This window comes from Caloenas nicobarica, chromosome 6 (assembly GCF_036013445.1).
Source record: "Caloenas nicobarica isolate bCalNic1 chromosome 6, bCalNic1.hap1, whole genome shotgun sequence".
NCBI classification, from domain to species: Eukaryota; Metazoa; Chordata; class Aves; order Columbiformes; family Columbidae; genus Caloenas; species Caloenas nicobarica.
In genome coordinates, this window is record NC_088250.1 from 29,779,792 (window position 1) to 29,804,926 (window position 25,135).

At 39.9% G+C, this 25,135-nt stretch overlaps 1 protein-coding gene across 8 annotated transcripts in view; it reads right to left on the reverse strand.

Moving 5' to 3' along the window:
• The window catches only part of CLASP1 (cytoplasmic linker associated protein 1), a 173,666-nt gene that overhangs the window by 48,856 nt on the left and 99,675 nt on the right, over positions 1–25,135 (reverse strand). For 5 of the 8 annotated variants that reach the window (XM_065637801.1, XM_065637798.1, XM_065637797.1 and 2 more), the window contains 5 exons: positions 23,059–23,166; positions 19,671–19,838; positions 6,143–6,246; positions 3,645–3,668; positions 2,463–2,707 (listed from right to left, as the gene is read on the reverse strand). In XM_065637801.1, the coding sequence (XP_065493873.1) occupies positions 2,463–2,707; positions 3,645–3,668; positions 6,143–6,246; positions 19,671–19,838; positions 23,059–23,166 (649 nt within the window). The remainder of the gene's footprint in view (positions 1–2,462; positions 2,708–3,644; positions 3,669–6,142; positions 6,247–19,670; positions 19,839–23,058; positions 23,167–25,135) is intronic. The other 3 variants (XM_065637800.1, XM_065637799.1, XM_065637796.1) reach the window with 1 other exon arrangement.

The following is a 25,135-nucleotide window of genomic DNA, read 5'->3' on the forward strand; positions in this document are numbered from 1 at the left end:
ATCAAACTTTTTAAAAGGCACAAAACCAATGGTCTTAAGAGTCTGATGAAGAGGAAAAAGTCTTTGTAATGACACCACAGCAAGCTGTCAGCCTCATTCAGGATGAGACTGCCCAGTCTCACAATGACTACTCTACAATGCTCTCTTGACTCCATGCAGATTGCAACTCTGAGTTAGTTCCTGTTTATTACTCTAACGAATTTTCTTTCAGGCCAAAGGTTACGTGAAGACATCACGTGTAAGCACGCCTCATTCTAAAAGCTCATGGACCTGAGGTAACAATGCAAGTACTAGATTGAAAGAGGCAGTGGAAGAACGTCTCCTTAAGGGAGCTGTTGGCCTTGTTTTATTTAGAAAACCTTATGGGGAGCTCTTAGAGAATTAGGCCACATGAAGCTGTAGGACACAAACAGGATATGTAAATGCCACACCACTTTGCATACAGATCTTTCTGGATATGCAAATCCCAGCTAATATAGGCTCAGCCATCTTTTGGTTCAGACTAAAGAAAACCCAGCCGCATCATTGTCTTTTATTAAACTTGTTATACCACAACAGAAGATATCATGTTTAATTAGAAGACAGACAGACTCGCCCCTTGGACTAATGACCTTGATGATGTTCTGCAAGATGCTGTGGGAACAAACAGTATGATAAAATCTAATAATTAGAACAGGCACCAGATCAACCCTGAACCAAGGAGGAAGCAGACCAAAAGCAAACCAAAATGAAATATAATCTAGAGAACTAAAACTAGTATCAAATTTTAAAAAATTTTAAAAAAACAACCCCACAGGGGTTTAGTTTCTGAGACAGGTTTATAAACTATTCAGGATCAAAGGTAAGTAAACGTGCCAGCTTGAGGGACTGGTGACAGCAGCACAGTTCAAACACTGCAACCAGCACAGCCAAAAACAATAGCTGAATTCTACTGGCATTTCTGCTAAGAGCTACTGATCCAGATAAATAGCTCATCACTCAACCTTCGCTGCATTTCCTCCCTTGAACTATCCCAACAGCACTCAAAACCTTGGTTATAATCCTCACACACCTTTGTGGAAAAAAAAAACCACACCACAAAAACAAAAAACAAAGTCTAACTCAGTTTTTCCATGCAAGTATATGAGGTGCCAGAGTCTTTCCCGACAGTTCGTTAAAATAAAGAAAAAAAGACAGCATATGTGTGAGAAGTATCTTTTAAAAAACAGGTAAATAGATCATATCAGGAAGCGTCTCTGATCTAGAGACTCCAGCTACCCATATTATTATAAAAACCTGTAGTACTTCCCACTTAAGGCTTGCACCACATCATGTGAAATGCTAGAATACTTTTATGATGGCACAAGAATAACTTTTCCAGGCCTGCTCACAGTACATTTTCATTCAGCCTGTTAACATGAACCATCAAATATGTTCAGTCAGTGTGAAAGCCTTTCGAAACGGAAAAAAATGCACAAATCCAAGTAGGTAGGCTATAAACCATACAACGACCACTTAACTGGGTCATAATTTAAGTACATAATACTCATAACAGGAAAATGAAAACATCACAGCTATTTGTGAATGCTATCTTCAAAGGAGCCAAAAGATAAACAGCTTGTTTCCAAATACTTTCACCATAAACTAAGGGTGAAAAGCTCATGGTTTGAGAGCCAGTTAACTTTAGTTAATGTGACCTGTGGCCATATCAAGTTTCCTCACGACTATTGGGTAATTCTACAGTCCTTTAATGTGTGACATGCCAAAGGTGTTTGAAGGGTTTATGTGGCTCTCAATAAGGAAAAAAGTCTGCCTCTCCTAGCATAAGCAAAGTTTCAGAGTTGGTACACCTACTTTATTGCCTTAAGAAGCTTCTCTCTACATTATAAATTACATCATTTAGAGGAGAGTCAAGTTTCTGATAAGAGATTTTAAAGAGTTACAAATGATATCTATAATTATAGCTAACACAGCCTTCATAAAGTGTCAAAGTATACTCAAAGTATTGAGAGCATTGTCTGATCTCATCTTTGAAACACACACATCTTGAGTCATTTTAGAATAAGTGCAGCGTTTGCTTCAACAACTAAGCTGCTGGGAAAAAAAAAATATAGAAGATTCAAACAGACTAATGTAGAAACAGCACCACCCTTGGAGTGCATTTACATTTCCATCACTGTGGGAAATCTCACTGTGCTGCAACAAGCACCAACCATCGGACATCTTCTCGAGACAGAAGAAGGGATGAGCAGACAGCATGCTTATCTGAGTCTTGTCTACATTACTGCTACAAACTTAATACAAATTATACTGGTGACACCACAGAAATTTTTCCAAAAGTAATTAAAGTCCCACATTGCGGAGACAAAGCCTTCAGAACTGTAAAAGTTACTATCTGTCCACATAAGGCAGGTAAACATTACTGACTTGTGACTGTAGCCACCTCTCATGAATGACTGGCACTATGAAACTATCAAGGTCACCTCAGTGTCCGCTGGCTTTTCAGCAAGTTCTGAAGACCTATGAGGCCCTCTTTCCTTTCAGACCAGTTGGAGCTGGCACAGTGGTTGAGGACCTCGGCCACATCTTCGGTCTGCCGCAGGTAGTGAGGAATGCCCCCGTTCCTGGAGCCATAGGAGCGCTCCGAGCAAGCGCTTGATGCATCGCTGTTAGCATCGTCATCGGAGTACATCCCATAGGGTTCATATCTTCTTCTCACAGGCTTTTTCTGGAAAAGGGGAAATGCTGACTTTGTAAGTTATATAAAGTTACATCAATGCCAAAAGAAAAACATTCCATCCATAACCACTAAAAGGAAGACTAATACTATTGTTATAGTGACATAAGTGTTTTAAATATGTCACCAAGCACTGCCTGCTTACCCCTCACAGTCGAGCGAGGCAGATCCCATTGATTTCAATGAGACCATTCAAGTGACTAAGGGGAGCAGAGCCTGTCTTCCCCAGCATGAAAGCAAGGTAGTTATGCCCAGCGGAATTAGCAACTGGTAATAAAATCTTATGTTATTTTATTGTCGATAACGGTCAGTTCCATTGTTAGAGATTCTATGATTATACAACCTCTAATTCGAGAAAAAAAAATAAAGATAAGGAAGGAAGAGCTGAAGGAATCTGTGCTGGCATGCACAGTCACTTTGATATGGATAATTAAGTGACACTAGAGATGCACTGGGATATAGGAGATGACAATTTCTCTGTTAGTTTGGGCTAGGATTTTTCCAGAGGCTGCTAAGGGAGTTTTTTCAAATCCCACTCATTTCCATAGCATGACGTTAGAGGACCTGATTCCATTAGGTTCATCTTTGACAACCTTGATCCTTACAGAACAGATATTACAATAATTATGCTAGCAAAACAAATTGTGTGCTAGACTACAAAGCAAACTCTTAAATGAACCTTAACACAACAGGATTGTTAAGACAATGTATCGGGAAAAGATCGCCTATATTCTAAAGTGTTTGATACAGAATTCCTTCCAGTGTCCAGTTGTGCAGTTCTTGGACTTCTGAAGCCAGCAGAGTTTTGCTTCCACTAGGACTGCAGGACTGAAGCGTAGAAATTAACTCAAGTGCAGTATCATGGGCGTTAGCAACAGGGTGGGGAAAGTTGGAAAATAGAAATAAAAAGTCAAGAAAGCACTAGTACCTTGCTCCTGGAGTCTCCTAACAGCTGTAGGCAGGAAAATATTGAAGGGTGGGAAAAAGCATAGAGAATTATGTCAGAAGCTTATGTAGGGTTTGTTTTCGCAACAAAAACGTATAGCAAATGTGTCTTAGCAAATAAAAAAAAAATACAGTTTAAGCAAAATAAAAGCGGGTATAATAACGCCTGACTTTATCTCATAATTGTTGTACTACTCTTATGGCCTACAATCTCCATTAGGGAGCCTGGAAGTGAGATTATCTGTTCATAAGGTTTTTAATGACAGATCTACACACAGCACCTCTCTGCTTATTTTTCAGAAATGCTGCTCTGGAAGATACCAGAGTTTTTAGTAATGATTTATTTCCCCACATATTAGTAGTAGCATTTGATCTTAGAGTCTTGGAAAGAAATTCTGATGTCAGGAAATCACTATCTACAGTACAACACATTTAATCAACTTCACTTGAACAAGTTCTCTTTCAACCCGCAGTTCTTACAACGCACTTTTTTGAAGCTTAGCTTCTTTTAAGACCCCCTGCCTGGCACCCCCGGCTTAAAGGCCTTACTTAACACCAAAGTTTCCATCACCCTTTGAGTTCTTCTGACAGATTCGAGCACTGATTCCCACTATAGACTGTGGATTTAGGCCAAGTCCAGTTCTCAAACAGAAGCAGTGGATCCAACAGAATTGTACACAGGGAGCGGAGGTCACAAAATGACCCAATGTGTGTTTTGTTTAAACCGAGTATTTGGCTAAAGTCATCTTTGGAGAAGTTCTTTTCATTTCCTACAGGGAAAATACTCTTCTGAAAGCAAGGCTGCTGGGTAAAAGCAGTCATCACATTAACTGTCTCAAAAGAAGCCTGAAGAAGGTTTGCAAATTGCCTGTTGTGAGAAGACAACCAAGAAAAAGAGCAGATTGGGGTGGTGGGAAGGAAGGGGACAACACGATCACGTTGCATCCCCTAAAGTCGTACAAATTCAGATTGATCAACCAAGTCAGAAGAACCCCTTACTTTCCAGCTACTTATGAATTTCCTTTAAGTATTCAACTCTAAGATTTTAACATTCTAGTATACTGTAATTTAGCTTAAAAGAGAGGAATATTTAAAAGGGAACTCTGTAAGTTTAGCTGACGATTAAGTTACACCCAAAGAGATCTCAGTGATGAGCAGTGAACTGAAACACTGTGACCCTCTCCTCCCCCAAGAAACCTGTATTCAGCAACTGCACACACTCAGGGACACAGCCCAATTTCATTTACACAGGCAAACCATCACCTATAATTATGCCCTGAACTGCTCTGGTAGCAAATTCGAGGTGCTGAGAACAGAAACTGGCTCACAAGCTGTTGTATTTGGTAATAAAATGTCCACTAACTATTCAGCCCACTAAATGCAGCATTGCCATCTACTATATACTGTCCTACCTTTATATTATTCACAAATACTTTTTTTTTTTAAGGAAAGGTAGATTTTGTAAAATGTTACATTTCTCTAAGAGTATCTTCCAGAAATGGAGGTGACATGAGCTGGGTGATAATCAAATATAAAAAGGAAAATGTTAGCCATCCTTAGGGAAGGTGAACTAGGAAATGAAGAAAGTACATTGATCACAATCTCTGGGGACATGGTTCATTCTCCATAAAGAGAGACCTGAGATATCTGTCTCTAGATACATCAGGAAATCCTCCCCTTCAGCTCAGGTCTAGGGCTGGAGAAGACCCAAGGTACACTGCTACTCAGCTAACGCTGTAAGGTAATTGCTCCTGCCGCTACACATTCTCTCTCCCGCAAATACTTCAGCTAAATCCAAACGTTTATCTTCACATTTGTCCTCTGAAGACTAGAAAACACTTTCTGGCTTCTAGCTGAGAGAGATTATAGTACAGTAAGATTACACAGGGCAATGAAATTTTTTTAAATGACAAAAAATCTGGAAATGCACTAAATTTTTGAATCAAACTAGACAAATACACTTCAATTTGACTGCATGAAATGGTACCGATTACAGGCAAGCCAAGTTATGAGCTGATCCGAGTACCCAGCCAAGTGCAAGTAACACAGGGCAGGAACTTGTGAAATTCTCAGTTCTTTTTGAAACCTGATCAGGAACTGAGACTAACAAAGAATACTGTTTTTTTGACAAAGTCTTCATGCAGGTAACGGGGTGGATGGAAATCGCTGACCCCGTGGGTGCTGAGCACCCCTACAGTGCTGCATTTGTCCTCTGACAGCCAAGCAGAAGGCAAACAGCTGATCCAACCCACCCTGTAGTTCTAGCACCAAGCCACAGACTGCTTGATAACAACTGCAGAGAACTAACACGGAATAAGGAAGCAAATATACCCAAAGACAAAACAGCAAAAGGTAACTAACTCTACAGCATGAGACACTGGCACAATCAGAACAAAGCTATTTAAGAAAGAGGAGAATGTACGTACAGGTAACTTTAAGCCACTTTCCGGTGTTGGAAGCATTTTGTATTTTTCCTCTTACCAGTGCATCGGCCACAGCAGCCTCCAGATCTGTGCTTGTGCTCAGGACTCGCATGGCATTCACAGAAGCAGGCATCCTGCCTGGCTGGCCGAGCCCAAACCGGTCTGCACAAAAGACAACATTGAAAGGAATTGTTAAATGAATTCACATTCACTTGGAATCCTAATCAGGTGCCCGAGCAGCTCTCCCCATGGGCTCTGGGAACTCGCAGTGCTTTTCCATTAAACACTCTTTTATCCAGAGCTCCAGAAAGCTTGCCATTAGAGTAAGAAATAAACTATTGTTTTTTGGGCCCCAGAGACAACTTCGGATCCTCAGGGCATTATTTTTTAAAATGATTTTTCTTTTTTTTTAAATCTGGGAAGCAGGGTATCTATTTTGCGTTTCTTTTTAAACAGAACTTGTTTCAAAGTTTTACTTTTATGTCAGAAGCAGACATGCCAGTCCCTATCCGGCACTCTCAGAAATCAAGAGAAAGCTTCTCATTAACTTCAGAGAGACAGAATCGTGCCCAGCGTCAGAACATGTTAATACCTGGGCACTCATCCATCCTGCAGCTTTTTCTCAGGCAAGGATGTAAGACTAGCAGTACCAGATTAGCCTATTCTGTCTCAAGGCTTGATTAACCTGTAGAATATCTCCCTACGCTCTATAGTATAAAAATAAGATTTATTTTCTTGTGAAGTGACCCCAATTTTTGTTTTATTACTGTTTTGTTTTATTGCTGTTCTCGAGAAGCAGTTTAAACGTACACTGGACTGAAATATTGTTTAAAAGCTCTACGATATCAAAACCCGTATTTTTGGTCAAACAATATCATCATCCCCTTGAATTTGACAGTGGCACGGAAGTAACAAGGCTGAGTGCAAAACGATGTTTACACTCCTAATACTAATTAGCTTACTTTAACATTTGCCCAGGCTGCCAAAAAAGTTACTGAAATTAGTTTATTTGGGCAAAAGTCAAATTCACAAAGGCGTACTAACTAGGGATATGACAGAATCAGTGACTTAAGTATCACAGGTTGGACGCTGGCAGCACCATTCCCCTCAATGGGGGCAGATGAGATACGGTATTACTGGGATCCTGGCTCTGGTCTATAAGCAGCAAGAGATTAGTTTTGGCATTCCAAGTTTGTGTTTCCACGTGGGCCTGTCTTTACTCGAGAAGGGCTGGGAACATCCCTCCTGGGACATACCTGACACCTCTGTCCCCCTGCACTCACACGTGCCAATAGCAGTTTTGCCAGCAAATTTGGTGGTGCAGAAATCAAACTGCATGGATGCATTTGTATTTTGAGGAAAAAAAAACAACCTGAAGACTAGTATTTATTTCAAATAGGAGTGTTATCTATCAAAATTTACTATTTCTTAGAGTTATGTACCCAGACAAGACATTTCTGATTTACAACAAAAGCACATTTTCTACAAAACACATTACAAAGGGGGAAAAAAACCGAAAAACAAAAAACCAAACCACAACTAAAATTCTTAAAACTACTGCCAAAAAGTAATCAAATCATGACATTTCACAAAGAAATAAAAGTTGTATGTGTTATTACTATCCCCTTTTTTAATGCACTTGTGTTGAAGAACGATTTCAAATATTCAGGTGAAACAGTACATCATCCCTAAAATGGAAAGATCTGTACACTCTTAATAGCAGCACAGAGACAATGATAATGCATTAGGTCTTATTGACACTAAAGTCACTACTACAGAGATATACACTACAAAGATGTACAGAAGACAACTATTTTCCTAGGTGTAAACTATATCTGGTATGGTACAAGGGCTGTAAATGTTGATAAAAGTTCTGGACTACTTTTATATTTAAATCCAACTCAGTGACGTTACTCCAACAAAATTTGGCTTTAACTTTTGAAATGACATAGCATCAGAAGTACCATTGTCATTTGTTTTCACATTAATTTAGTATTACATTAGAAAAGGGAAGATAGTTTTGTTGTTTGTTTGTTTTTTAAAATGAAAAACAGAATGACAAAGTAATTCAATTGTAGATAAGTTTAAATACCCAGCATAAAGAAACGAAAAAATGGAGCCTTTTTTAACAAATTAAATACAGTGTGGCATGCTGGTGTTTATCTGTCTCCATGACTATCAGGAATTTTCTGAAATACTACTTTCAGTGATCTTTAAATTCATAACACCTAAAGTCACACTGGTCTTCTCCCCAAGACACTATTTTCATACCCAAGTGCAGAAGATGGACCTTAGGAGAGACCTCAGCATCTCTCTAATGTGAGGCTGGCAACACATTTGGATCCAGAAATAACCAGTACAGGCAAGTCCAACATTACTGGGCAAGAAATAAGCAGAGTTATGCTCTGCCCACGTTCCCTTCTCCCCCTGACTATATTTATTAATACTTGTTACCAACTTGGTGAAAACTCCTAGCCAACATTTTTGGCCCAATTTTGCCACTTTTAGGGAGATTCTAGCCTTCTTTAGGACACAGGTAACCATATACAATTTGATTATGCTTTGTACCAAACCACTGGAGCCAAGTACGAAGTGACTATCACAGGAAACTGAATGCAAACAAAGCTTACAACTGTATTACAATTGAGGGGTTTTAAAAAAATATTTTCAATTATTTTTGTTAATTAAGAATTCCAATTATTACTTTGAAAAATGCCAAAGAGTCAAATCAGTTTGCATCATTTCATCAAATAACCTGATAAGGGAAATGTTTTGGGAGTTTTAGGTAAGTGACAGCCATTTAACTAGACTTAAGAGAAACAGAATATTTTTCACTCCCTACCTAAAGGGAGTTAGCTACACAATTTTCAGTATCACTAATTCCATGTACAATTTTAGCCTCCAAGCAAACACTGAGCCCTTATTCATCTTTGACATCATCTTTGTCCTCACAACTAAGTTTCTATTGACCTAAAGCTAGCAGCTCTCTTTCATTTCAAGACTCCCAGTGAAATATCCCCATTCCAAAGGTAGTTAAAAGGTTCTCCACAACTACAAATCCTGCACAGGGATGGGGAAGCCACCACTGGAATCTGCAGATTTTTCTCATTGTATGTAAGCATTAATTTCCTGACGCAAAGCACAAAGAAATTAAGGAAATTTTTTTTCAACAACTTCCATGTACTTTGGACAAGGCCTTCAGAATTATGTGAAGGATGGATTAGCACATATTATCCTCCAAAGTTCATTTTGAAAGTTCATCAGGTGCTTAACTCTTGCTGCTTTTGTGCATTTTGGAGAGGATCCCAAAAAGCACTTTCATTAACAGAGACAGGAGTCCAGAATATTTAGTAACAAATGGGATGAAACCCACTGGGATCAGGTCCTGGCACTGGGAACTGCTACACTGCTAAAGAGGAAACAAACAGGCGCTACAAGTACTCTGCATCAGTCAGGATTTAGCCCACGCTGCACAACTGATCCAATTCACAGGAGAACTTGAGAAAGCCCTGGATCACCCTTTGTTTAAACACTGCTCACAATGTTCCTAAAATACACAAAATCAAAAACATCCAATAAATGATATTTGAAACAAAAAGGCACGTTGAACGAAACTGAACAGAAAGCCCCACAGTGGTGAGAAGCACATGCCAAGTGCTGGCTGATGCACATGACAGCAAATGTGAAGATGGTGTAAAACAAGACGACGTATAAGAAGCGGATTCATGCAGATAGCGCTTGTTCACCTGACTGCCCAACAGAATCAGCAGTGGAGAGAGCACTAGTGGACCTGGAATGACGTCGAGAAGCTGCAAGTAGAAGGAATGGCAACACCCACAGGATTAACACACATTGAACCCGAGACAGAAAAATGCCACAGTCCAAAGGGGATGCGTGTGACCGCAACCAGTAACGGTGTTTCGTAGTGATGGGGAAATGACGCTGTGTATGGATGCAGAACAGATACAGTGCAAGCCCCACAGCGACGCCTCCATCTGTAGCTCACCCCCGCTTTTCCCCCATGATCGTAAACACAATGCATGACAAAACTCATTTGTAACAGTCCCAAACCCGGTGCAGTTCAGCAAAAAAAAAAAAAACAAAAACAGAAACAAGAAACCAACCCCAGTGCACATCAGTCATGTTCCAGACCCAGAGATCTGGAAGACGGCCATCATGAGAACGTAGAGCACAGACCTACAGAGCAGGATTTAGATGTGTCTGATCTAAACCCCAAAGTGAAGCCATGATGAATGGGTAGGAATTGTGCTTGCAGGTATTTTTCCACAACATTCTAGCCTATGCATAAAAACACAACATTAACAAAGAGAACGAGTAACCACAGAAGGAGAAAGAGTCATACAGGGAGGTCACCCAACCACCACACATAGGTCTTTGGGCTGGGCTTGTTTGTTTTGTGTAGGGTTTTTTGTTTGTTTGTTTTTTTCTTTTTTGTTTGTTTTGTTTTTTCTTTCAAGTAAACACGTACACACATCGTAGCTGTTGCTACTACCTAAAGTCTCTTGCTGTCAACAAATTTTGCATACATGTTTCTTCAATTTAAATATGTACATGCACAGGTAATCTGAATATGCACATCATACACCGCATGTAAACAAATTGTTAACAGCAACGGAGCGCACACAGTAGCAGAAGAGCTGAAGCCAAAGGCAGCTCCTAGTTCAATTCCTAGTTGTCAGCAGCACATGAATTACAAAATGCGTTTGGGGAGGTTTTCAGTTCTTGGATTCAACATAAAGGTGAGCTCTCAATGAAAGCAAATGGAAAGCTAGTTCAGCCACTTCCAAATTCCTGAAATTCAGTTTTTCTCAAGAGGTTTTCCCTGAGTCTTAGCAATGACATGCTCACCTAGCTCAAAGCAACTGACCCCAGAAACCGACTGCTTATTTGAGCAATTCATCACTACAGACTCGCTGAAGGCCTTGCTGCTTTATCATCATTACTAGTACTGTCAAGAAACTGAAAAAATAAAGCAGAATCCCTTTCTAACACAAATAGGCTTTGTCAATTATGCATATATGTGTGCAGGAGAAAAATTATAAGTCATCCATTTAAGGCAAAGCATTCATAAACAAAAATACTAATATTATAAACTAGAAATCAGCAAAGTGAGAAAAGTTAAAAAGTTTTTTCCAGCTGTGAGAGCTTGACTAAAAGCTATACAGATTATGCAATGTGGTCTTTAGCTATGGAGAACACATGCGTCTATTCCAGAGAACGAATGCACTGACACCGTAACTCATGAAACGTTTGCAGGATCAGTGTGGGATTATGGACTGAACCTCACAATTAGGATTCTGAGCTCACAATCGCTTTCTCCATCCGCTGTGCCCCTGTGGATGTCACCACAAGATCAAGGCCCATGGAAAAACAGGAATAACAGCTAAAAAAAAAATAATCACATCTCTGCAAGGAGACTGAGTGTAGAGTGACTCTTCACTGGCATTTCCCAACTTAGGACGTAAGAAGTGTGGTGCACAGACATGCAAACCTGCACAGCAGCCCCGAAACAAAGCAGTTTATGAGGTCAGGGTGTCAGCGTTGACATTGACCATAATAACATTAAATGTAACAACCCTGTCACTTACATATAGCTAGCTTAAGCATAATTTACTAATATACAAGTTAATATTTATGAACAAAAATAGACCATGCACAGCAGGATTATATTATTCTAGCACTAATGTAAGATTAACTGTGTTCTGGAAATACTGTAACAGAATCATATTGTTTTGGCTTAAATTGACATATATCAATTTCTTTCAGATGAATTACACAATATAATTAACAAGTTCATGAACATATTCAAGATTAAAGCATTTCAATGAAGACACAAGAAAAAAAATAGAACAACCACCATACTGGGTTACTATTATATTGATACTTCCTCCCTTAACCTTACCTTAATGACTTTTAATAACAATGTATTTCTAGAAATGCATTAATCTTCAGGTAATTAAATATGAGCTGAAATGAAATCACCCTCTCTCCACAATAAAGTTTGTTACAACCACTTTAACAGACATCTGTAACTGAAATTTTATGGTCAGTGTACGAGTCAGACTCCATGGTGGTGGTGTACAAAACTCACACCCACTGTGATTCTCATATGCTACATTTGTTTTTCAGAACAAGGGCTCAAGACAGTATTTCAATTAATGTGTTTTCACTACAATAAACAAGACATAGCACAGTGCCATAGAACACTGATGAGTTAACCCTGAAATGCAGCCAGTTTAAACACCATGGCTGGAGAAAAAAAAAAACCAACTTAATCTAGAACTGAAGCTAGGCAGGGAACTACAGAAATGAGCTGCAGTTGCATATCTACTATCCCTTTATGGCTCTAGTATCAAATCTGTGTCATTTAATCAGTAAGAAGTTAATCTATCTTAAAAGAGCCATGAACCAAGTTTTGAATGCTAACTTGGACATCTCACTTTTTTTTTTCAGCAGAAATTTAGATATTATAGATAATGCAAATAGATTATTTTATAGCTCAAAATAACAAAGTTTTGAACGCAGAAGCCTCTCTAATATTAACTTGAAGATTCCACTCTACACCACTGAAATAAATGGGATTTTTGCCAATGATTTCACGTGGATGAAGACTACCATACTCTGCAGTGATAGCCAAATCAATGACAACATCTATGCAAGTTTAGAAGATTGCAGTATACAGTACAGCAGTACAGCATACTAATCAAGTATGAGAAACAAACAGGAAAATTTTACCCATTTGTCTATATTTTTATAACCTTTTCTCACTATTGGATTAAAGTTGTAGAACTAAGCCCAAAATGCTGTTCCACCTACACACTACACCATACACCTATATTTTGTCACTGTGTGCAAAATAGATCCTGTAATACCATTCTTTAGCCTTGATTAAATTTGTAAGAGCTTCTTTCTCACTTTTAACACCACATGCACAGCCATGAAATTACTACAGAAATGAAGAGGGCCTGAGATCAACTATATTTCATTATGTCTGTGATGACAAAAATCTTTCATACAACAAGTAATGTATTTGGTTGAATATATGACATGGTATTTGATCAGAAACATTAACTATCCCGCTCTTTTCAGAATTGTGCAGAAAAACTTCTGCATGTGGTAAATGTAATGAAATTTTCTATTTGCACTGTACACTTAAGCTGCACGTTAATGACGCTCCCTCAAAACCTCAACCTTTCCATGATTTTAGGCTGCTTGAAAAAGTTTTCTACAAAACAGTATGTGCGACTTGTTAATATATGATTGACAATGTTGTGTAAAACCTCTACAAAAAAGAGCTTCTAACTTTCTTGGAGGATTTAGTATAGAAATGATATACTGCTACTGCACCTAGCTGTAAGAAAATCAGATCATGAATAATTGGAGTCACTCTAACAGTCTATGATGCTACCGACAACTTCACTGTGACCCAGAAAACAGAGGCTTGCTTTCCCATAAGATTTCCATCAGTGCTGTAAAGTGAAGCACAGCAGCCCCATACAAGCTGATTTAATGAAACTAAAAATTACAGAAGTTCAAAAAATAAACTATTTTTCCTGCTAACAGTGAAATGCTGAAAACCAGAATTGAAGCATGCAGAAGAAAACAGAAGGCAAACGGGGTTGGAAACAGGGAGTGTGTCGGGAATCCAAGAGAGGAAAGGCTCATTCCACCTGGCAGTATCTTGAAAGGGCGATCAGAAAAAAGGAAAAGGAGGAAAAAAAAAAATTGACCCTTAAAGCTCCAATGCCTACATGTACTCACCAAGTGGAGGAAAGCCCCGAGCAGGGCTTGTATCTCGACTGCTCTCACGGCTGGTATCGCGGCTGCACCCCTGACTCATGCTGGGTCGGGGGATACGACTGCTCCGTGCTAGCATGCAGCATGGAGAGTTTCAGAGAAGGTGAACAAGTTTAATGAGGACAGAAAGCTCAAAGTCAAGTCACATATCTGTTAGTTACGGTAATTATTACATTAGTAATTATAATTTGCAGCAGCCTTCCCAGGCTCTTTACAAACCAGCTACCTTATGTGCTGAGCTGTGTTTGTGATGTGAAGTTTCAGCAGCATTAAATGTCTGGTTGACAGTCTGGTTTTTTTCTTAAGCAATTCAAGTTTTGTTATTCAAGTAGAGCAGGAATCTTCAATCATTTAGGGGAGCTCTACTGTTACGAAACATGCAAAACAGATAGGGCTAAAAGAAAGCCTTCTGGAATATTTTTTCCTTAATTATAAGATAAACATCCTTCTGAAAGAAAACAGGTCAAAATTTTTAAAAGTAGTCACAATACCAATATGCAATTTTACATAGATTTGTCTTTGACATGGATAGTTTTGCCACGAACAAATATCCTAAGGAAAAAAGGTGTATTGTTCAGTCTTGCAGAGATATTTTTCTCCAATGAAAGATATTGGGAAAAAGCACTTAGAACCTGAATACCTGAAAGACAGGTTAAAAAAAAGGTTTGAATTTTAAGACAGCACCAGCTTCAGATCTTTAACAGAAGCTATCTAATTTCTGCTACTCAAACATTTCTAAAACCTTATATTTATAGTTTTACATAAACACAGATTGAGATATACGTGCACTTAAGGAGAGTTTTAAGCTATATTATTTACTTTGACAAAACCCTACATCAACAATACTCCTTGGTCTGGTAGCAAGTGTTCCATCTCCCACTGCCTAATGAGGCTCCTGCCTGGCAGCTGTGTCAAACTCCTCATGCACAATCTTCAGTTGGCCAAATGCAGAGTAGAAGATAAAGCTGCTTCCGTAGTAAAAACCAATCCCACTGCCTTTAGCTGAAGTATTGTCCAAGTAGCAAAAACAGAGCCAGGTCCTTCGGTTGCTTAACATCAAGGATTTTAACTTTATGATTTTATAAAGATAAGCATTTTAGGTATTTAAAACTGGATTATTCCTCTGCAAATTGTGTCATTTTGACATGAGGTACATTTGCAGAATGTCATTAAATAAGGTGTATGCCTGGTAGAGAATATAATGTTTTCTTATGTAAAAAAAAAAAGCAGTTATGTCATGAGTTTTCCTTGAAATATTTAATCACTAGAAAGGGATTTCCTTAGCTGTTTTGAAGAGGCAGTGGCATATTTTAAATGTTCAGGAAATGCCTTCTAAAGAATTTTCTCATGTAGAGCAAAATCTAATTTACCAGCTTTGATAACAATGGAGCAGAGGCACATAAACATAACATGAACTTGCTTTATATGAATACTTTAACTGTATCCTCATATTTATAAAAATAGTGCACACTTCAGAATATATATATTCTTATAAAGCTCTAGTGGTTTGTATACAGAACTTAAATGTCTGGGCTCAAGCTAATAAAGTTCACCTACAGTGCTTCTATGGGCTCACGTTCACTGGATCTGTTAGTACCCTTTCAAACAAAACAGTACAGAACAAAATAGAAACCTTCATATTTAGGCTTTAAAATTGAAATATAGCCTACTGCCAAGATTCTTGGTTTCTCAAATCCTTCCCAGTTTTGCAGAACCCAGCTCATATTTCTCAGATGAATTAATGGTTCTGATGGTTGAACTTTTATGTCAGACAACACAAGATGAGCTGTTGACCAAGTTGATTAGATCACCATAATGTCTGAAATTTGAGTTAGATGGTCTTGTAACAAATAAGACAGACTAAATAATATGAATTGGATGAAATTAAGGCCCACAAATACCATAATCCCACAAGTGAAAGTAACACACTGAAGTCTTCTACACAAATACTTCCCTGAAAATGAGGACTCTAGAAGCAAAGTTCTCATTCTTGGGTCTCATGCTTATGTGTAAATAATGGCAGCCTTCATATCAGGTTTGCACAGTCTTTTAAGTAGAGAAGATTTGTTAATCTTTTTATGATACAACCCTACTAAAACTAGGAAAGGCTCTTCAGAGAGGGAGAGACCTGAACAATCAAAAAAATATAATGGATGCACACAATACATTCTCCTTCTATAACAGCTAATAGCAGCTGCACAAAGTATGAGGAAAATGCACTTTAACTGCATGAGAACAGATTAGTAGGACAATGCCACAGATGAAGCACAACATTGACAGCACAGAGCACTCAAAAACAAACACTGGGTATTTCATGAGTAACAGTCAAACAAAAGATTTGCATGCTACTAGATACAAATGCAAGGGGAAAAAAAAGGATTGGAAAGAAGTGAATGAGCCTGTTGTGGACTCCCAGGCACCTGCCCCACATTTTTACTGCTGCATTGTGTAGGGAAGATTGGATATCAGCTGTTCCCGCTGGGCACTGCCAGCAGCAAGGGCCAGCAGTGTTGTCATTTAGACAAGTCTCGTACTGTCACAGCCTGGTTTTGCACTGCAGGCAGCAAAGGCAGAGAAGACAGACATAAGTCTCAATTTCAGAACTCCCAGCCCATAAAAATTGAACAGATATTAAGTAAGTGAGTAGCAAAATTCATTCAAAGGAGCAGGCAGGATGAAAGCAGACAGCGGGGCCACAGCCAGCTCTGGACCGAGGGCCTGAGACAGGACAAAGGTGGGTTGCTTCCAGTGAAGCCCCAGCTTTCTAGATGTGTCCTAAGTCTTCTCGATTTGATCTGGAAAGGCAGAGCAGTTGGATACGGTTATCATCATTATTAAAACACACTGTTAGGCTGTCTTACACCAGTGGAACCCAACAGATGCAAATACCACCAGCAGAACTTGATAGTGTCCCTGTTTACCAACCTACCACTTAGAAGAAAGCTGTATTTCATTACGGTGTGATTTTTAATGATTCTTAAGTGGAGACTAAATTTCAGCAGACGCTTCCTTTACAGCAATACAAGCATTTTAAAGAGCCTGTAAATGCTGCCAGAACAGCCAAAGGAAAGTTGGGTACACCCAACAGATGCAAGTCAAGAACTGACTTTCCAATAAACACACACAACATAACCCCAACAGAAGAAGTGCTGCTGCATTAAAAGGATAACCAGCTGTGTCTGCTTCACTTTCTGGAGAATGGCAGTCTTGAATATCTCACTCCTTTCAGATCCAGCTGTGCCACATGATATGGTAAGCATCCAACAGAATTAACTGAAAGCAGATAAACTTTCAAGCCATGGGAAACAGACATCACATTTGAGATGTCCTTCAAGGGGCCCAAAGAAAAGCCCCTGGATAACCTCCGGGCAGCACAGAAATCATAGAAAGGTTTGGCTTGGAATGGACCTTCAAAGGCCATCTAGTCCAAACCCCCTGCAAGGAGCAGGAACATCTTCAACCAGATCAGGTTGCTCAGAGCTCCGTCCAGCCTGGCCTTGAATGTTTCCAGGGATGGGGCATCTGCCACCTCTCTGGGCAACCTGGGCCAGTGTTTCACCACCCTCACTGTAAAAAATTTCTTCCTTACATCTAGTTTGAACGTAAGTTAACTGCTAGCTGCTGATGCTTGCAGGCATCCACATGCAGAGGTACTATCAGCTTGCCACTGCCCCAGACAGGCAGTGGAAGCTTATTGCAAAAAGCCCAGCTGCATGCAAAGACACTCTGTGTGCTGACCCTTGCATACACAGCACGGGGCCAGCTGCAACTCCCAGTTGTCCCTGAAGAAACTACAAAAGTCAACGGATGAGTTATGAACAGGATCCAGGAATTACCCGTTTCCAAAAGCCTGATCTGCACAATGCTTTACCACCTGCTGCACTGCAATGTGATCACAGGCTTAAGAGATGTTTCAGCCCATTGGATAAGCACATCTGTGTCAAACGTGTAAATAATCCCACAAAGCCTAAAAGACTGCACATACATTTGGTGCCAGACATGAGCTCAAGCACCTTCTTGAATCAGATTCTGAAAAGGTCTATCAACATACTTAGGACCAAGGTGAGTGGGAGTCTCATGAAATGAACAAATGAAAAAAATGTCAACAAAAGCGACTGAAGCAACACAATAAAAAAGCAAAATACCATTAGCTACTGTGTTATAAAGTAATAAATACAATAGAATGAAGTATGAAGATGACAGCTCAAAAAGCTATCTCCACCCAAGCCAATATTACCATTTTCAAGATCCAATGAAGACACAATTTCTACAACTGACCACTAAAGACAACACAAGTGTCAGACTCTCCTGTTCCCATGACAGCCCAAAAGAACAGGCTGTGGCCATCAACTCAGGGAGCAGGTGGAAGCCACACCTGGTAGATCTGTCAGAGCTCTCTCCCAAAGAACAGACATGGACTGTGTTCACAGGGAGCACATCACAGCAATGAGATACAAATTACACGTTCGAAAGAATTCAAGGCTCCCATAATATACCTGAAAGCAGGCAACCCAAGAGTGAGGATCTGACACAAGGCAATTTCCCTTCAGATGCTCAAGACTGCTTCAAATCAGATCACATAATGTGATGATCAGTTTAAGCATATGTGATGGTACTCTCCATCATTCTTTGTTTCCTCCTAAAATACACCATCCTTCTGCACTGTGATAACAGAATAATTACCTATAGTATTTTGGAAGCACTTTACATTTTAAAAGCAATGAACAGAAAAGCACAATTCATACTGAGGCCATAAAATAGATCAGACATAAGAACATTGAATTTGGAAAAATAATCACAATGAACATGTAATATTTTTTGATGAATCATAATAGCATATGCACTCAGGTGCTTTAAATTCATATCAATATACTTGAAGAATGAATAAAATACTTCTCTATTAACAATATACTCTAAATAGAAAGATAGCTTAAAATACATTTGCTAAAGCAGTAGTTAAATATTTAATTGACAACAATAGGGCTATAATTTCAAACAATTTCAACCTACTAATAAATTCTTTGGAGGTATAAAATAATTTAGTAACAGTATTAAAGTGTTCTTCCTCTACATAAGCTTCAAACTTATGAAAACATTTCAATTTAAAAAAATGAAAGCAATATTTACTTGTTCAGACAGCACGCTGAATACCTTTTCAACCCAATCCAGATACACAGAAGTTTATATATAATGATGCTCACTCAACTGACTTAAAAAAATGAGTCTGCTGATAAATGTGAAAATAAAAACTATTACAGAATATTTACATAAGTCACTGAGACAAGAATATTGGAAACAGAACAATTAAATCATAAGTCTAAAACACTTTCTAAGAAAGTGGATCCAAGACATTAAGGATGAGAGAAGCAAATCAATTAAGCTGCAAAATTTCTAAAACGTACTCTTTGCCCTTGATTCCACCTGACTGTAAAAATTGCTCAGCTCATTTTAGGACTAAGCTGTTGATGCCAAACGAGGTGTTTCTGCTGTGGTGGTTATCCACAACAAATGTGTTTGCTGCCTGATCTAATAATATCGCTCACGTTGAATTTCAAACAGAAAACATCTCATGACATCTTTAGGCCTACTTTGAAACTATAGCTCAACCTGGAAAATTAAAGTTTTTCTCCCATAAAACACAATCACATTAACTTGCCAGCTGAAACACTCAGAAGAATAACAGTAAGACGTAAACAGTCTCCTAGTCAAGAGGAAAGCCTCTCTTTTGAGCACACCGGTCAGCATGTCACTGCAGTGACTGTTCTTACCTAGTCCTATTCTGTTGGGACTTGTCTCTCGACTGCATCCCTGGCTCCGAGGGATCTTGCTGCGCTTCTCCGCAGATGACGGCACCGGCTGGACTCTGGACGCTCCACCGCTCAGGCCACCATAGGCACTTCCTAACAGCTTACCCGGAGAACTAGACCGGCTACCAGCTAGAAGAGAACCAGAAATACGGAGGGAGAGAGAGAGAGAGAGAAGGAGAGAAAAAAAATTAAAACCATCCAAAATTTAAAATACGCTGACAGCAAAACTGGAACACAATCAGCCCTATCTAAGAATTTGACCCAAATCACTCAGAAAACTAACAGGACTGTTCCCCATGGGCTGTCAAAGATGACTGAGGGAAGTCCAAGGACAATAAACACTCACATCAGCAACCCTGCCTGTATGAACCATACCGCCCAGCTGAGAGCAAGACCAAAGCAGACACTGCAGGGTACGAATATCCCAGCTGGCCGTGGCCGAGCCCGCGGAGGTGCCAGGAGCAGCCTCGCTGCAGCAGCAGGGAAGTTGCAGGCTGCGTCGCCTCCTCGCGAAGCAACATGTGCCTGCGTGGAGCTCTGTGCTGCAGCGAGCCGGCTTCTGGCACAGGTCACCTGCTGCAAGGTGGCCCAGGCATCTTCATGCTACACTGCAGCAGTGGCATTGCCTTCCTGCAATAATTCAGGAAAATTTTTTAAAATACCATGTCAACAGCAGCAGTTCAGCACAATAAAGGGTAAACTGAGTGTCACATTTTTCGAGGTGCTGGCTTACTTAGGCCTGACTAGTTTAACCTAAGCTATTTAGTTTTCAGCGGAGAAAATTTTCAGCAAGTTGAGTAGTTGGCCCATTTTATTTTTCCTTGTTTGCTTGAATAGTCCATGGCAAGTTTACATGTCTTCCAAGCAATGCTGTCTGCAACACAGTCTACTAACCAATGTTTGTTTACATATTTACATTCCAGCTGCAGCAGATATTTTTTATCTGAAATACTCTGACTGTCTAACTCAATGAGCTAAAGAATATCTTTTTTTTTTTCTGTGGTTCTTCATTTGGTAAGTAGTTTGAAAATTAACATGCAAGCTTAAAGGTACTCACAAAGAACTGTAATAGATTAAGGACTTTCTCTTGCTTTTTCAGGTATAAAACAGTCACTGAAAGTCTGCTGCTGATCTTATCATTCCTGACATTCAATTTGTTTGCTAAAACAGCCAGGAAATGTATCTTTGAAAAAGTTGTAAGAACACACTTGGACAAGCTCACATTCTGAACCAACAGTCATGTTCATTTCCTTCTGAAAAGTATCCACACATTTCAGAAAAAAATCAGTTCCAGAGACTATTACGACTAGCAAGAGTTAAGCACTGCTCTTCTGAAGATACGCAATTCTATTAATCCAATGGACAATATGATAACATGTATTATTTAATTTACTTGCTCACTACAATTTCTTGGCCAAAGGAACCAAATACACCAATACTGTATGTGGTGCTGGCTCCCCCAAAATAGGTTTCACACCCTGAAAGTCAACACTCCTCTCAGTTACACTGCTGCAATCTCACTGATGTCAGCAGGGTTGCAATGAAGTAACTGAAAGAAGAATTTAGCACCTGGGGTTTCATTTGCAGCATTAAGCCAGCTGCAATAAGCAGAATGCATGCTCACCATGTTGGATTACTATGAGAAAGCAAAATCACTTGCCAGGCACATTTGGATTTATGACTTTAGGAAAATGCTTCTTAGATCTCATAGTTAGCAGAGAGGGAGGGAAGCTAAGCAGTTAAAAATGTGAAGAAAATAACGTGAGAAAGCAAGAAAGGGAAAACGTTTCTTACCACCAGCAGGATTAGCTGATCTGGATCCTTGATTATGAGGGCAGACCAAAGGACAGGCAAAAAGTGGATTAAAAGACAGCAAGACAATACAGTGTTCAGCATGCGGTTTATGCTATACACAATGCAGACAGATTTATTCACAAATATGTCACTCCTAAAGCCTCTGCATAACACAGTGAGTTAATGTGCAGATGCGACTAACGATTTCCCAAGGTTGATCAGCTTCTTAGCTAAATATCAAACAACACACTGAGACCCAAGTTCTGCTCTAAATTACACCCCAGCCCAGTCTGCAAAATTGCAACAGGGTTATCACTGCATGGGCATGGAGAATTTGGTGCTGGGGCTGTATTATATTTGAATTCATAACTTATTTCATGCAATGTTCAGTTCAGGATAAAGATCACATCTAGTTGGGCTAGGCTGGAATCGGGAATCAGCAAACTAGACCAAGGGAGCAGGTTCAGATGTGACCATCCTAACGCTTCATAAGACATTCTATAGAAAATTAAGCCCATAATCTTTGAAACCTTTGGATACTCAACTATTCTTTAAATGCATCTAAGACTTGTCTCATCTGGTGTGATCACTTTTTCACTAAACTAAATTTAGGAAAAAGTCACTTCTACCTTTGGGTCAGTTTTAGGTTCAAAATTGAATAAATCAATTTAAATCAGCATAGCAAAGCCCAAATTCCTTCATGACCTCAATCTAAAGATTTCCATTTAGCCTCATCCTGAGTATAATACTTCTCTCCATCTCTCCCACAATGCTATAAACTGCTTCCCCATTCCTCCAGCATGACAGAGCAAAGCAATGAGAGCATGAACAGAAAGGGGCTTTGAAATAAGGGTGCAAAGCAAGACAAGTCTTCAGAACAAACATGTCTTTCCACAAACCCCATCTCCTCTTACCCACAAGCTTGAAGGTCCTCAAAACACAAGTGGTTTTCTCCCTCCCCTAAACCCTTTAATGCCCAAGTGACAAAATTCTCCTTAGATACACATGACAAATACACAGCAGCACCATACATGTGGCTCCTAGGGGAAAATCAGGGTTTGCCAGGAAGCCAGAGACTGCAGATGTGTCATGTGAATCAAAGAGCAGAACTCTCCTCTCTGTACCTACACAAAATAGATTACGTCCTATTTTAAATTTATGTCAAATTACATTAACTTCAGACAGCTCACGTGTTACACATACAGAAATACGATCACATAAGCAGGAGAAGCTTGGCAGGGCAAGAACCCAGGACAGCAGTCAGCTACAGACACAGAGGGTGTCTCAGTGGGACCCAGTGCAAGTTTAGTCCTACACATCACAACAATGTGAAATTCTGCTGCATGATGGTTAAGAAAGCAGCAAGGAAGCTCTCAGATTTGGGGACCTATTTGTCAGCAAAAGCACACACTGGCTGAGTGGGGATTTGTTTTATTACATGTCCAAACATTGTTTGGTGGAAGTGAGCCCAATCCTCAGCTGATGCTACGACAAATTAAGAAAAATGTATTAATAGCTATTTGTTCTCCTCCCCCAGAAATAAAACATTTCTTACGCTGGGACTGGGAAACTACTTTAGCCCGGCTGCGGCCGCGGGTATCAGCAGGCATCGAGGTGACACTTGTGGCACTGCCAGAGCTCTGTCTCCTTGTACGGATCCGACCTGGAGGAATGCAAAGACAATCAGACTGTTAATAGGTTTCTTCCAAAGGCAGCAGCAGTGTCTAACATGCTTTTCTATGCTTGTAGGGTTGCTATACACACAATTAACCAGGGTACAGGGAGAGGCAACATCTTTCATTAGACTGGCTGAGACGCAGGCGAGGAGTGGAAACACAGTCACGGTCCACGAACCTGAAAATTTCTTTGCTTTCTGTAACCCTATCAGCTGGCTTACTTCAAAAATATTACTGCTCTGTAGCCTTTGCTTCTGTTCTATAGTAGTTTCTTCACAAAGGATCAACAACAAAAACTTCAGTCTCCTAAATACTGCTTCCAATGTCAAATTATTACTTTCTGACTAGGCGATCACCCTTCCGGAGACATGCGTGACAGATCCCCCCACAAATTCCATCACTGGGATTTCCAATTAGCAGTTCGGTGCTTTATACCCCGCTCTACACGCGCAGGCTGGCAGGCACTCCTGCAAGAGCCTGTCAACACAGCCTGACTGCGCTTTTATTTCAGGCTCATTGAATTTTCCCTGCTGTTTACAGATCTCTCATATTTATCCCAAGATCAGTGTAACTTTACTTGTAATACAATCAATGTTGTGGAAAAATGATTCCTTGGGTCTGCTCTTTATTTAAGCAGAGAATGGATATAAAGTCTCAAAGTGTTATTGGTCCTTTTTTCTGTCCTTTCCTCATGAAAAAGCCACAGAAATTTGATCTAGAAAAGCTTACAGGGTCATCGGTTCATCCCCTTCCTGGGGCAGAGCTGTTTCCTACAGAATGTTCCTTCCAGTGCTAAGCTTCAATTATCTGTCTCTAGTTAATGGGAAAGAAATGATAATTAAGAGCAACACAAAGAAAGCCTCCATCAGTACTTTTCAACAACTCTGTTCTCAGCTGTTTCTCAGGACTAATGCCAGTGCTATCCTGCATTCAGGGGATGACTTCAAGTTTCAGGCACAATAATAAGAGAAAAAAAAAAAAACAACAGGTAAGAGAAGAGTTTAGACAACTGCACCCACCGGTTATAGATATTTATCTCCTGCCATTTGTCTCTACCATAAGCATACAGAGAAATATGTAAAGGGAGATATACACTTCCCCGTCCCAAAGAAAGAGAGAGAAAAAAAAAAAAAAAAATCACATAAGGTACACATGCAGGGCAAGACAATGGCAAGCAGCCCAGGCTGAACAGATTGAGAGCTCTGTTCTTCTCTGAGCTCTCAAAATATTCATAACATGGTCTGCAAGTTTCTCACAGACACAAAGCGACAAGGAGATGCTTAACTTTGAGAAGAAAGCCTGGACTTGTTTGTAGGGTAAAAGCCTAGAAGACAGCTGTACTTCAGACCTCTCCACCAACATCTAATTTTAAAATAGCTCAGTAGGTAAGACACAGGTATCTACATTCAAACATTTATTTGTAGAAGTGACATAGAAGAAATCATTGAGAAAAAAAATGGGAAAACAAATAAATCAGTTTAACCACTGACTCAACTAAACGAGCTCTGAGCACGTTCGCATGGGTCCAGCCATGAAACCAGCCACCAAGCTCTTCTTACCACCAGCAAGGCTTCAGATCTCTTCTATCCTAGGACGTGACCTGCCCCTTACAAACCGCCAGCCTGATGCACCGCCAGGGCCAGCTCTCCAGCTCTCTGCTGGCCCATGCCCTTCCCTCATGGGTTTGGCACAGGCACAGCTAGATGCAGAGGAGCAGAGTCACTGTGTGACCTGCCACAAGGTCTATACCCCCAACCCCATCATGGGCTTCAAGGAAGGAGGCACACGGACCTCACGCTTGTCAGAAGCCTCAAGGCTTCCTTGCACTTCTCACATCAGGAGGGCATCACTGTGGCAGCAGGGGTACGAAACAGTGAGGCAAGAAGTTAAACCTGTGACCAGTCTTAGGAACCAGTAATGGAATTAAATCACATCCTTCCAGAAGGCCAAGAGAAA